Source organism: Echinops telfairi, unplaced genomic scaffold (genome assembly GCF_000313985.2).
Source record: "Echinops telfairi isolate 266 unplaced genomic scaffold, ASM31398v2 ScPeMD7_28;HRSCAF=97, whole genome shotgun sequence".
Lineage (NCBI taxonomy): Eukaryota > Metazoa > Chordata > Mammalia > Afrosoricida > Tenrecidae > Echinops > Echinops telfairi.
Window position 1 is genome coordinate 13,936 of NW_022103925.1, and position 13,571 is coordinate 27,506.

The 13,571-nt window shown below is 57.7% G+C and overlaps 1 protein-coding gene across 6 annotated transcripts in view; it reads left to right on the forward strand.

Moving 5' to 3' along the window:
• Nucleotides 1–13,571, forward strand: part of PIGG (phosphatidylinositol glycan anchor biosynthesis class G) — a 32,612-nt gene that overhangs the window by 5,183 nt on the left and 13,858 nt on the right. For 3 of the 6 annotated variants that reach the window (XR_006680010.1, XM_030885424.2, XM_045289490.1), the window contains 7 exons: nucleotides 4,388–4,597; nucleotides 5,358–5,546; nucleotides 6,274–6,415; nucleotides 8,731–8,943; nucleotides 11,391–11,608; nucleotides 11,877–12,161; nucleotides 12,703–13,169. Coding sequence is in view for 5 of the 6 variants with exons in the window: in XM_030885424.2 (XP_030741284.1) it covers nucleotides 4,388–4,597; nucleotides 5,358–5,546; nucleotides 6,274–6,415; nucleotides 8,731–8,943; nucleotides 11,391–11,608; nucleotides 11,877–12,161; nucleotides 12,703–13,169 (1,724 nt within the window). In the remaining variant the exon portion in view is untranslated. The remainder of the gene's footprint in view (nucleotides 1–4,387; nucleotides 4,598–5,357; nucleotides 5,547–6,273; nucleotides 6,416–8,730; nucleotides 8,944–11,390; nucleotides 11,609–11,876; nucleotides 12,162–12,702; nucleotides 13,170–13,571) is intronic. The other 3 variants (XM_045289492.1, XM_045289493.1, XM_045289491.1) reach the window with 2 other exon arrangements.

The window sequence follows — 13,571 nt, forward strand, 5'->3', positions numbered from 1 at the left end:
CCGCTCGTTCCGCTCTCTGTCCTGCGCCGCTGTCGTGCAACCCCAGCGTGTAGAAAGGGTGGCATCAAGGGCGGATTGTTGTCCGGGGCCCTGGAGTTGACCCTCTGCCTGGTCCTGCACCAGCCTCACAGTTCTTGTGTTTGAACCCATTGTTGTAGCCACTGTGCCCATCCTTGCCCGTGGTTTTCCTCTTTTTCATTGACCCTTTACCAAACATAGTGTCCTTTTCCAAGGACTAGTTTCTCCTGACAACATGGCCAAAGTGTTTGAGATGAAGTCTCACCATCTATCTTCCAGTACACATTTGTCAATGTTGTTCGCCAACACTTTGATTCATACGTGTCACTTTTTCCGTCTTCAGGACCCACGTCCAGAACCAGACTCACTGCCCTGATCGATGCTGTCTCACAGCAACCACATAGCACTAGTAGAAAGCCCCTTCTTTCTCTGGGAGCAGCTGGTGGTTTCAAACTGCTGACCTTGCTGTTAGCAGCCCAATGAGTGAGCATGATGCCACCAGGGTGCCTCACGTGCTTGGATCCAGGCCATGGCAGCTCGTGGGTGGCAGCCTTGCTCTTTATGCAGCAGATTTGCCCCCCAAAGAATGTCTGGGTTTCTCGTATTGCATGTGAGCCCGGCTGCGTGAACTCTTGGGCAACTTCAGTCTCCTCCCCCTTTATCAGGATGCTTTTTATTGGTCCAGTTGGGAGACTTGGCTCTGATACTGAGTTGCAGTCATACTGAAGGCTCTGGTCTTTAATCTCCATCACTAAGTGCTTCAAGTCCTCGCTTTGAGCAAGCAAGGTTGTGTCATCTGCATATTGTAAATTCTTAGTAAGCCTCCCTCCAATCCTGATGCCACATTCTTCGTGTAGCCCACCTTCTGGGGTCATTTACTTGGCATGCAGATTGAAAGTATGGTGAGAGGATGCAGCCCTGATGCATACCTTTCCTGACTTTAAACTGTGCACTGTGTAAACCTTGTGTTCAAATCAAAATAATTCAAAATGGCCAATACCAGTTCTCACGAATGCCTGGGGTAAGGGACCACACTGGCATACTGGGTCACGAAGTGGGCTGCTAACTGCTAAGGTGGCAATTCAAACCCACGAGATGCTCCTTGGGAGAAAGATGAGACTTTCTGCTTCCTCGGTGAGCATTTCAGCTCTGTCCTATAGGGCAGCTGTGAATCAAAACTGACCTGATAGCACGGAGGTGTTTTCGTTTCGAATTCTTTAATGCCTAGGGTATCTGTGCGTTCCCCTTCATTTTTAATGATTTCAATTTGACTGGATTCATGTGAGATGTCATTCGGTGTGGCTCTCCTAACCATCATTCCTTCTGGGATGTATTATGATTCTGGACTCTAAGCCTATGGCTATCGACCCATTGTGGAGGGACCCATTTGCTCCACCAGTAGATTAAGATGGGATTCAGTCCTGACCTTAGTTCACACCCTCTGGGGTGAGGTCTACTAAAAGACAAAAAGCACCCCTCCCTCCAGCCCCTCTCCCCACTGTGTATCAGAGCCGGAGAGAAAGCCCAGAACCTTCAGAAGAGCATGTTGGAGAACTCGGTCTGAACTGCAGGGCTCAGACCAGAGGCCCCAGATGCTGTGGCACAGAGGCCATGGGGCAGAGTAAGGAGCCAGGCTGAGACCAGAGACCAAAGCAAGGAAACCAGGGGCCAGAACAGAGGAGAAGCTTCAAGATTATTGTGCCCTCTGCTGTGGCAGCACACTGTCGGGTGTCTCAGTAGAAGATGGCACCGGCTCCCTCAGCAAACCTGCGAACACACAGGCGAGAGGAGGCCCTCGCTGCTCCTCAAGCACACAGTCCTCCCCAGCTTCAGACCTGTCTCCCCACTTCCCCGGGCTTGTGATTTCCTTACCTCCCGCTCCCAGTCCATTCCAGTTGGCTCTCTGCCCACAGCCTCCCTCACAGGGCACCCCCTAAGGCCACTACAACACTGGCCAAGTCGATCCTGGCTCTCAGTGACCCTGTAGAACTGCTTGATGGGTTTCCAAGTCAGAAAATTGACAAGGAGCCCTGGAGCCCACCGCTGGGGGAGCCATGAGGCTGTCTGCCCCCGTAAAGATGGGCAGGCTTTGGACATAGGGTACGGGTTGCGGTGAGTGGGAATGGGTCCCACAGAAGTGGGGTTTTGTGTTAGGGGATGTGGAAGCGCTTCCTCCCTGGGCCGGCTGGGAGGTTGAACTGCGGTCCCTCTGGGCTCTCACTCAGGAGGAAAGGCGTCTGCTGCTCCCATCTCTTGATGTCCACTGTGAAGGGCCAGCTCTTCAGCCCACAAAGCCCCTCCGACCCCTCCCAGCCTCCTCTGCCAGGGCACCTCCCATCTGCGGACTTTCGGAGCTTGCTGGGCTGTCTCGTGAACATAGAAGCTTCTAGATTTCTGCCCTAAGCTCATTTTTGGGATCCAGGTCAATATAGCCGCTGACTGCTGGGCACTTCCAGCCCCAAGTGTTCACCTGGACCACCCTCAGGGTGCTCCTCGAAACATTGCTTCCCCTGTGCCTTGTCCAGGTAGCTCAGTTCAGGTGCCTTCCCTCCTCCTTCTCAGAGCCATTCCTACACCCACCACGTCCCCACCGCCCCAGCCAGCCTGCTGTCCTGCAGCATCTGCGCCCCCCACCCCTGCCTCAGGACAGCCGCCGAACCGTCACCTGGACGGGAAGGCCAGGTTCACGCCCAGGTCGGCCTTGCCGCTCCACCTCATCAACCCTGGTGCCCTGTGATCTGAGGGTCACGCTGATGTCGTCAGCACCCCTGGAGTCTCACCCCCCAGCACACGGTTAGCCCCTGAAGGCCGCTGCCTTCCGCAGGGGCCTGGCCACCCACCAAGCCCCACGTGGCCGCCACCTCCTAGAGGAAGTGCGAGTGCAGGAGATGGAGGTGGCCCGGGTGAGCTAACTGAAAGCCGCAGCGAGCTTGGCGCCATGTGTGCAGTTTGTTGCCATTTTGGTCACAAATGTGTCCATGTGCACTGGTGGCGGATCCTCCCCAAGAGCTGTCTCTACAAAGTGGGTTCTTGCACTCATACTCCAGAATCGCACCGGGGCTGTCTCTGGAGTCAGACTGCCTCAGGGAATCTCATTTTAAAATCGCCACTTTGTGCACTTTACACGTTCTTGTTTATTTTCATGTGACGATCTGTTTCTGTGTGTGGCGGGGGTTTCAAAAGTTCCTTTTCCCTCTTCGCACGCTTTGAGTACAGAAACACCCTCACCAATACTCTCTGCAAACAGTCCAGGACCGCTCGTTCCGCTCTCTGTCCTGCGCCGCTGTCCCTGTCCTCCTCCACAGTCCACTGCTGCTAATGGAGACACAGTCCCTAAGCGCCATGGCAACCTGGCCATCTGCGAGTCAGCCTCCGATGAGTCTGACCCTCTGGGATGGTCCTCCTTGCTCCTCCCTTTGTCCATCGAGGTTCATTCTAGGTCTTTGGGAACTCGCTCCTGCCTCACCGCTGGCTGCTAATCCCAGGATCCGCTGGCTGGCTCTGCCCAGCCTGATTGAGGAGCCGCAGGTCATCCTGCTCCGGGGCGGTAACAGCTGATGCTTCCTCCACCACCTCAGGGCCACCAGCTCCTCTCTGTTTTTGGATGACTGTCGTTCTGATGGGTGTGAGCAGAACGAGACACTGCACAGTCCTGCGCCGTTCTTGCGATTGTGGGCGTAGAAGCCCACAGAGGTCCTGCAGCATCCCTGTGAGTGGAACCCACTCAGTGGCCGTGAAGAAACTCGTCCCTCTGGTGGTGGCCTTTGGTTTGCTTCGTTGGAGAAATGGCTGGAGAGGATTGTGACTTGTCCGGCCTGTTTGGCATCACCTGGGCATGCTCTACGCCACCGGACCTTGTTCAGCGCTCTGATTGCTGTGTGTCCTGCAAGGGTGGTCCGTGGACCATGCACACGAAGGGTCTGCTACCTTTGAAGCAGATCACATGTCTGTGTCTTACCAAGAGGGACCCTTACTTCCTCTCTGGCCAGATCACCCCCTGGTTTTCCCTGTCCTCTTGTTACCACCCTGCCTTCACGCTCAGTGCCCGTCCTCTGTGTTGTTGCCCCTCCACCTGACGGCTGTGCCCGGGTTGCATGGTGTGTCAGGTCTCTGCACACAGAGTCCACCTGACAGCGGGGCCCGGGCTGGGTGCCGTGTCAGGTCTGTGCACACGGTCCACCTGATGGCTGTGTCCTAGCTGGGTGATGTGTCAGGTCTGTGCACACAGAGTCCACCTGACGGCTGTGCCCGGGTTGCGTGGCGTGTCAGGTCTCTGCACACCGAGTTCATCTGTAGTTGGGTTCCAGGGTCCCTCCTCGGGCTGTGCATCTGCACGCTGTCCCTTACTCTCAGTTGTCTCCTCCTACAGGCATTGATGACAGGGAGCCTCCCTGGCTTTGTGGATGTTGTCAGGAACCTAAATTCTCCCGTGCTGCTGGAGGACAACGTGCTCAGACAGGCAGCCGCTGCTGGGAAGCGGATCATCTTCTATGGGGATGAAACATGGGTCCGGCTGTTCCCAAAGCACTTTGTGGAACATGACGGCACCACCTCGTTTTTTGTGTCTGATTACACAGAGGTGAGGCTGGGCCCAAGGGAAAGATGCTGCCCTTGGTCCCACGCATGTGCTGTCCCGTCCTGGGAAGCCATGCCTTGTGTGGGGGTTGCACGTGGAGAAGATCACTCTCATGTCACTGGCGGCGGGATGGGAGGGTCCTCACAGGCAGGGGGCTGGGTGAAGAGGGCCTCCCCATGTGACGGACAGTGATCTGGAAACTTTCACGTGGTCGGCCTGTAGGCCCCTGGATCTCTCTGGAGCCCCTGAGGGCACTGGTCTTCCAGAGCGGCATTTGGGCCCCGTGTGGGGCAGGCTCTTCTCAGTACCTGAGTAGATTCAGGCCAACGCACACATTTGTCTTTGTGCAAGTGTTTCCTGTGCGGGGGGAGGTTGGGGGCGGCAGCGACAGCTAGCTGAGAGCTGGACTTCGGAGTACAGGGGGCTCTGCAGGGTCAGCCTCCTCGGGGCCTGTGCTTGCCCACAGCTCTTGGATGTGCACCACCCAGCCCTCCCCTTCAGTCCCTGGTCTCGGCTCCTCGGTGGCTCTTTCTCCTCCTGTCCAGTCAGCCCTGGCTCATTTAAGTGACGTGCGTAATGCATCCTGTCTGCAGCCTGGAGGGGCAGCCGTGGCAGGGACATGCCCCATGTGGCTCGCATGTTTGTTTTCTGCCTTTGCAAGCTGCTCGAGCCCTGTCCCTGGAAGGAGCCGTGCCCCCTTCCCGCCGCCCACCCCTAGGGACATAAAGAATGGGGGCATCAGGGGAGCGCTTGCCCTTTGCAGGTGGATGACAATGTCACGCGGCATTTGGAGACGGTGCTGAAGAGAGACGACTGGGATGTGCTGATTCTGCACTACCTGGGGCTGGACCACATCGGCCACCTCTCGGGCCCACACAGCCCCCTGGTCGGCCACAAGCTCAGCGAGATGGACAGTGTCCTCATGAAGATCCACCTGGCCCTGCTGTCCAAGGTGAGGCGCGGTGCAAGCAGGGAGCGTCTCATCCTGCGAGGAGAGGGCGCTCTGAGATGTGGCCGGCTTACTCCCCACAGACGATGGCGTAGGTGTTGTTGCCATCCTTACCCTTCTCCGCATCCAGCAGGAACTTATCCCCTGCCCCGGGTCACTGCTGTGACTCTGACAGGCTCCTCAGCCATGCAATTTTCGCCTGGCACGGAACGTGCTCCGGCGTAGCCCGTGCCACAGGGAGCAGGTGCAGGGGGGCTTCCTCTAGGGACGTGTGCGGGGGGTGGGGGGGGAGCATGAGTATGAGAGGGTGTGCAGGGAGGCAGCAGACAGACTCTCCTGTCTGGAAAGGGCATTCCAGGCAGATGTGAGGCCCTGCAGGTGAGTCCAGGGAGCAGCCAAGACATGGCCAGACCCTGAGCCTGGAGAGGAGGCAGGCTGGTTGGGGAGCTCTTTACGCATGCCTGTGTGGTTGTCTACTCAGCAGCCCTGTGAGGGAGCGTCTGGGAGCCTCTCCAGGGGGCAGACAAAGAAACTCTCAGGAGTTGCCTGGGCCAGGTGTCATTGGGCACATGTGCATTCTGTCTGTCCTGTTGTCTGAGCTGGCTTCTTGAGTGGGGACATGTGACTACCCCAGGAGAGCTGTCCTCTGGAGCGGGCTTCTCAGCAGCAGCAGCCTGTGCCCCTGGTGTGCTCCTCGGCTGAAGGCGTCTCTCTGGTATCTGACTTTCAGGAGCGGGCGTCCCTGCTGCCCAGCCTGCTCGTCCTCTGTGGGGATCATGGCATGTCTGAGACTGGCAGTCACGGCGCCTCTTCCATGGAGGAAGTGAGCACACCGCTGGTGCTGATCAGCTCTGCCTTCGAGAGGAGCCCCGGTGAGCGCTGAGGAACCTATCTCCCATGTCTGTCTTACACGGGCAGAATCTCACTTCCCACAGCACCCTAAGTTTGCCATGCCCCGAGTGCCCTGAGAATGAAGCTGAGGACACCTGGGTAGCTCCCTGACTTGCCATCTGCGCTGAGCTTGTCTGTCCCCTGCCCTAGGTCAGACTTTGTCACGCCCATCTGCCACCTTCAGGTTCACTGTCCTTCACCGCTGTCTTAATGCAGCAAACCCACTGCTGTTTGTGGGTGCTGTTCACACGACTCAGCCCGCAGGGTAGACTGGAACTGCCCCTGTGAGAGTCAGGCCGCCGACTTTCATAGGAGCAGACATCCTCGGCTTTCTCCGGGAGCCCCTAGTGGGTTTGAACCACAGGGTGAGTTCAGCACTTAGCCACAGCACCACCAGGGCTCACCTCTTTCTGTTTGGTTCCTTTGTCCGTGATACTTCTTGCTCTGAAGGCAGGCCATTGTTGCAGCTGTCTTTGGCAAAGGCTAGCCTCACGCACTCCCTCCAGCACTCTGATTTGAGGCTGTTCATGCATTTGCCCACCTGGCCCCGTGGCTCTGGCAGACAGAAGTGGATTCTGCCACGGTGAGGAAGGTGAAAGCTCAAACTCAGAGTGCTGGCTCTTGGGGAAGACGTTCCCTCTTGGGAAAAGGTCCTGTGGACCGGAGTTCTCTGGGGAGCCATCTTCCCCTGGCTCCATGCTTTCTCTGGGGGGGACCTCAGGTCCAAAGGATGAATGCTGTCAACTCTTCTTGGTGGCAGGAAGGCTTCTGACCTCAGTCTGCTTTTCTCTCCTGTGTGGTGAAAGGTGTTGCAGCCACACCCAGGGGAATGTCCCTTGCATCTGATCAGGGTTGTGACAGGATTAAGAGGATTGCATTGCACCCCGACACTCAGCGGTCCCTGTCTGACCCACACCCCATGCCCTTCTGCCCACTAGTGTCTCCCCACAGACACCCCGACACTCAGCGATCCTTGTCTGACCCATGCCATATGCCCTTCTGCTCACTAGTGTCTCCCCGCAGACACCCTGACACAGGTCCCTGTCTGACCCTTGCCACATGCTTCTGCCCACTCACGTGCATCCCCCAGGTGGTGTATTCCTGTGAAGTCCGGTGGGTCCTGGCTTTGCTCTGGACCCGAGCATCGCTGCACTGCCGGCCTCAGCCCTGGGTGCCTGGCTCTTCTTGCTCGCTGCCTGCAGTCTCAGTCTCTTCCCCATGCATGCCCTGCCCTCCACCTTCACTCCTGGGATGACCTCATCCACTTCCGAGGTTTCAGGGCCATGGCTTGACCCAGCCCTCCCATGTGCAGGCCACACAGAGCTGTACCCTGACTTTTGGAACCTGTCTGTTCGCTGATTGAATGTTAAAACGACAACTTTGAGGTGCAGGGAACTGGTGGTAGCTGAGCCAGGGTGGAAGTGGTGGTGAGCGGAGGGCAGGCCTTGCTGCTAACTTCCTGAGAGTGGGCTGCTGGCTTGCTGGCAGCCCTCCGTGCCTCCCTTTACCTGCAGAGGAACGTCCAGACACAGAGGGGCTGGCTGTATGCTGGGCTGCTGGCTGCAGCTGGGATAGCAGTCTTTCTGTCCAGTACATGGAAAGGACAGAAGCAGAAGCTAGCCCTTTGTAGCAAGTGAGTCTCAGCCGTTTCCCAGGCCCTCTGCTCATCCCTCCCGCTGGTGTGAGCGCGTGGGAACTTGCAGACTCTTCGGAGCACTCGGGCTGCTCCTGTCCGTGCCAGCCTCCTGTGTTCTCTCCTGTGGTGTCTGGAAGCAGGTGCTGAAGTAACTGTGTTCTCTGAATCTTGACACCATCGTCTTCCTCTGGAAGAAGAGCGGCACTTCCTTCCCAGCTGGCAGCCGGGGTTCAGGTCTCCAGCCAGCTGGAAACACCCCGGAGTGAGCCCATGCCTTAGGATTGGTTTGTGGCTCCCTAGGTTCCCTTTAACCCGAGCAGTCTGCCTGTTCCTTGGAGACTCCCACGGCCTCCGCCAAGGCTTCCTCTGCTCTCAGCAGGGTGGCCTCAAGTGGTCCCTGACTTGAGTTTGATCAGACGCAGAGTCTGGTTTGCTGTCCTCTTCTGGCAGCAGGACTGCTCCCCTGGTGCACACAGCTTTGTGGCCAGTGCAGCCCAGCAGGCCTCTTCGTCTTCCCACCCCCCTGGCCAGGAGAGTGCAGGAGAGACGCCCTCCTTGTGGTCAGCAGTGAGCCGTTTCCACAGGGAGACCGGACAGATGACACTGTTTTATCCCGCCCTCACCTGCCACTTTAACACTGGGCGTGTCTGCTTCTTTCAGGCAATGCCCGACGGCCAAGGCATGTCCAGCAGACTGACCTGGCCGCCACGCTGGCCATAGGGCTGGGCCTGCCGATTCCCCAGAGCAGTGTGGGGCGCCTTCTGTTCCAAGTCCTGGAAGGAAGACCCATGCGAGACCAGTTGAGGTTTTTACACCTAAATGCAGTGCAGCTCAGCAGACTGCTGCAGGAGAACGTGCCTCTGTATGAGAAAGGTGGGTCGCCCTGGGCACTGCCTCTGCGGGCTCTGTGTGCCAACAGCACCCGGGGCTTGTGAGGGGCGGTGCATTCGCCAGGGGTGCACACGCCCGCCGCAGGGTCCTGTGCTCTTGGAAGCCTAGCGCCAGCATCAGCATAGCCAGGCACACGCTCCTCCCCTTTCCGTGCTCCACCCCTTCCCTCCTCCCCACCTTCCTCCTCTCCTGCCCTCCCACCTCCACCTCTCCTTCTTACCATCCTCCTCTCCCGCTCCTGTGAGAGGGGCTCCCTGGCACAGGGACAGAAAGGGCTCATGTTCCCCGACACCCGCCTCATCCCCCAGGGTTCTTGTGCTCCTTTGAAATCTGTCCTGAGATCCCCACCCTCCATGTGGCTAGCTGGGTCTCACACTAGTGTGTAAGGTCCTCGAGGTGGGCCCCTTGAGGGGGCTGTGTCTGAGCAGGAAACAAGGTGCCCCCTTAGCCCTGTTCAGATCACCCAGTCCACGTTCAGCCTGGGGTCTACATCCTTTCCAGTGAGTGACCATGTCTCCGACCCATCAGGAGAAGTGGACGAGGGTACACATGAGAGCCAGAATACAAGGGGGACCCCTCCAAAATATGGAATTCTTCACACTCATCTGTTTGGATGGCTGACAGCACCTCCCTCGTTTTTTTCTTCACCTCTTCTACTTTGTCAAATCGCTGTCCTTTCATGTCCCTCTGCATTCTCGCAAACAAAAGTCACACGGAGTGAGGTCAGGTGAGTAGGTGCATGGAGCAAGAGAGGCATGCTGTTTTTTGCCAAACACTGGCACACTGAGATGGCTTTGGGAGCAGGTGCATTGTGGTGGTGGCAAAGCCAGTCCTCCGTCTGCCACAAATCAGGCCTTTGTCATCACACACAGTTAGGCAATCTTTTCAGAACCTCCAAATAGAAAGCTTGATGAACAGTCTGACGGGGTGGAATGAACTCTTGAGTGCACACCGAGTCAACATTGTCATCTGTTCGGGAAGTTGATGGATGTCCAGAATGAGGTTTGTCATCAGTTGAAATTCTACCTTTTTTGAAATGAGATAAACAGTCCTGTACTTGAGTTTTCCCATGGCGCTGTCCTTGTAAGCCACGTTCAACCTCACGACAGTGTCTGCAGCGTTTTTCCTGAGCAGGAAACAAAATCTCACAGCCACACACTGTTCTCTTACATCGGCCATCACCAAAAACGAGGTTTGAGTGAAACTGCTTTTATGAAAAGATTCACTGTGAGCTGAGAGAACCTTCCCAGGCGATGCCGCTGGGTGCACTAACTCAGAGCGAGTGGCTCGATGCTCGCCTGGGGGGTGTGGGGGGGGTGTAAGGGGAAATGTGTACTAGAAAGCTATGCGCCACGTATAACCTTGAGTCAACCCCACGAATTTAGAGCCATCTCTAGGAGAGATTGGCCCCCTTAAGGATGAATGACAAAGACCAGCTGGGTTGTGTGAGGACATCAGGAAGGTCATGTGCACAGAAAAAGCGGGTCATTGACGGAAGAAAGCAGACTGAAATGTGCTCTTGAATGTGGCCTAGCTAAAGCGCAGGACGTGCAAGCGCTGAGCACACATTTCAGAGGTGTCTCAAGAAGAACACATGTTCGAAGACAACGTGCAAAGACCTGGAGGCAGAGAATCAAAGGGTGAACGCGCCGAGCATTTCTCAGGCTGAAGGAACTGAGGAACCACTTCCCATCTCCTAGTGCAGGAAACACCAAAGAGGGTGGAAGGTGTACACGGTGCCAGTGCACCAGGGAGACAGTGGGCCTTCGGCCGTTTCAGAGACAACTGCCATTCGAGACACAAGGAAGAACATCAGCTGCTCTGAAGGCCTTGCCACCTGAGATGTGGAAGAGCCTGAACGAGAGAGAGACGTCAGGACCCCTGGCGACCTCCAGGGGCACAGGACCAGAAGCTAGGCCGGGGAGAAAACCCTGCCTGGTTGGCACTCGGAACTCGGGCGCCAGCCTCCTGAGCTGTGAGGAAGTGGATGCTTGAGTGATGTTTCCCCTAGATCTGTCAGCACCAGGTCACAGAGAGAGAGAGAGAGAGAGACCCTTGGGTCTCTGCTCAGCTGTTGCTTCATCGGGAAGACCCCCTCCCCCCACCCTTCTTTGCTTGTTTCCCCCCACAAGACAGATGTTTTGGATTGTATTCACATGCGTGTCTTGCGTTTTGTCCCCTCCCGTGTGAGGGTGTGGGCTGCACATGGACCGGTGTCTGGTTGTGCACGTGGAGGCCACGCGCTGGGCGGGCTTGGGTGGGGCGCTGCTCCTCTCCCTCAGGAGTAGGTCACCCTCCCCGGCGGCGGCGAGGCTTTGCCGTCGACCGTGAATAACGGAGTGTTTACGTACATGTACCTCAGTTGATGTACGTACGTACACGCTGTATCTCTGAACATACACGCAGAGCCCTCTTTCTCCTCCTATTAGACCCTGGGTTTGAACAGTTTAAGATATCAGAAAGGCTGCACGGGAATTGGATCAAGCTCTACTTGGAGGAGAATAGCTCAGAGGTCCTTTTGAACCTCGGCACGAAAGTCCTCAGGCAGTACCTGGACGCTCTGCAGAGCCTGAGCCTGTCTCTGAGCAGACAGGTGGCTCATTACGACACCTACTCCATGGCAGTGGGAGCCGCGCTGGTCCTGGAGGTAATGAGCGGCAGCTCTGCGTGGGTGCGCGGCTCGCAGGGCCTAGGCTCAGCTCTGGGCGTGAATGCGGCGGAAGCGCTGCAGCTTAAAGGGGGTCCGTGTGGGCTGCAGTCTTGCAGTGTGGGGGGGGTGAGCAGGTGGGCCCATGCAGCTTACACCACCCCTTGTTGGAAGCTGGTTGGAAGTGAGGCTTTGAGGGCTCTCATGGGACAGCTGAGGCGTGGTCAGGTGCCTGGCCCGTGGCCACATCGCTGATCTCCCTGCCCAGGTCTTTGCCCTGCTCCTGCTCAGCATCCCGAAGGCCCTGGGACCCGCAGCCGAGCTGGACATGCCACTGTTGTCGCCTCTGTTCTCTTTGCTCTTCTACCTGATGCTGCTGGGCCTCTGGGCCGTCCATGTCACCGTGTGCACCTCCACAGAGAGCAGCTGCTACTTCTGCAGCGTGTCCTGGCTGGTGGCGGGCACGGCCATGGTGCTGTTGTCTGCTCTGCTCTGTGCCATCCTGTCTGAGCTCACAAAGATGGTGGGGGGCGCACGACGTCATGCGGGGAAGGTAAGGGCCCTGGGAGCAGGTGGAAGCCTCCCCCTCCTCCGCACTGCTCCCGTCCCGACCAACCCTGCTGCACTCGTAGAGGGCCCCGCAGGAGCAGCGTGGGCACCCGGATTTCAGTATCCAGCTCTGACGTCGTGAGGCGACGGCCTGGGTTTTTAGAAGAAAAGGGTTCCCGCCGCCCTGGGGTTGGAGGTGGTGAAGGCCCGAGAGTCACGGAGACACACCTGTGGGAGAAGTGGAGACCCCAGCAGAGTAAAAGGCTGTGGCTCACAGAGGACATGTCTCTCGGATGGTTGGGGGGTGGGGGTGGGGTGGTCTTGCTGAAGATAGGGGTGATCTTTGAGGACTGGGGCGGTCTCTCTTACTGCTTTGACACTGATCAGGATTTTCATTGCTAGGTGAGAGTCCAAGTCCCCTGAGGACAGGGCAGGTGCTGTGGGAGAGTCCCCCAGCCTGTGTCCCCCGAGTGCGCTTGCTGCGGCCATGGGAGGGCACGTGCCTTACCCAGAATGCTCTCAGTGAGTGGCTTTCCTTTCCACAGAGCCTGGCTGCATGCCTCTGGCCATGGTCGGAGCTGGACGTCCTCATTGTGATGGGCACCGTGGGCCACGTCCTGAGCCTGGGCGCCAGCAGCTTCATCGAGGAGGAGCACCAGACCTGGTACTTCCTGGTCAGCACCCTGTGCCTGGCCCTGTGTCAGGACGTCTGCAGGAAGCACTTCCTGGGCTGCAGCAAGGAGGACGGGGCGCCGCAGGGGGACCGGCGTGAGGAGCCCGGGCCCAGGGAGGCCGACCCGGCACTGCGGGACGGAGCAGTGCGCTGTGCAATGCTGGAAGGCACGGGGGTGTGTGGAGCTGCCTCTGCCTTCGAGGCGCTGGGCAGTGCAGAGCGGCAGATGGTACTGGCCAGCCCCTGGGCCGTGCTGTGCTGCTGCCGGCTGCTGCGGGCCCTGAACCAGACAGGCGTGCAGGGCGCCCACCGACCAGACCTGGGTCATTGGCTCACCAGGTGAGGGCCATCGGCACATCCAGGCAGCCTCTCCCTCCAAGTGTAGTTGAGGAGGGTGTCCTATTTGAAGTCGGACTGGGACAAACACCCCACAGCCCCTGCACTGATGTGGATGGAGGTTCATCATGAGCCTATCTTGGGGGTCCAGCGTTTCCAGGCCTTGGCTGAGCTGGGGGCAGCCTGGGCCCTGTCGCTGTGTGTCTGCGTCCCTGCCACTGTATCTGCCTGTCACTCTGTGTGTCTGCGTCCCTGCCACTGCCCCTGTGTGTCTGTTCCTGCTCCTGTGTGTGTCTGTCACTCACTGTGTGTATCTGTGTTACTGTCACTGTGTGTGTCTGTCACTCACTGTGTGTCTGTCACTCACTGTATCTGTGTTACTGTCACTGTGTGTGTCTGTCACTC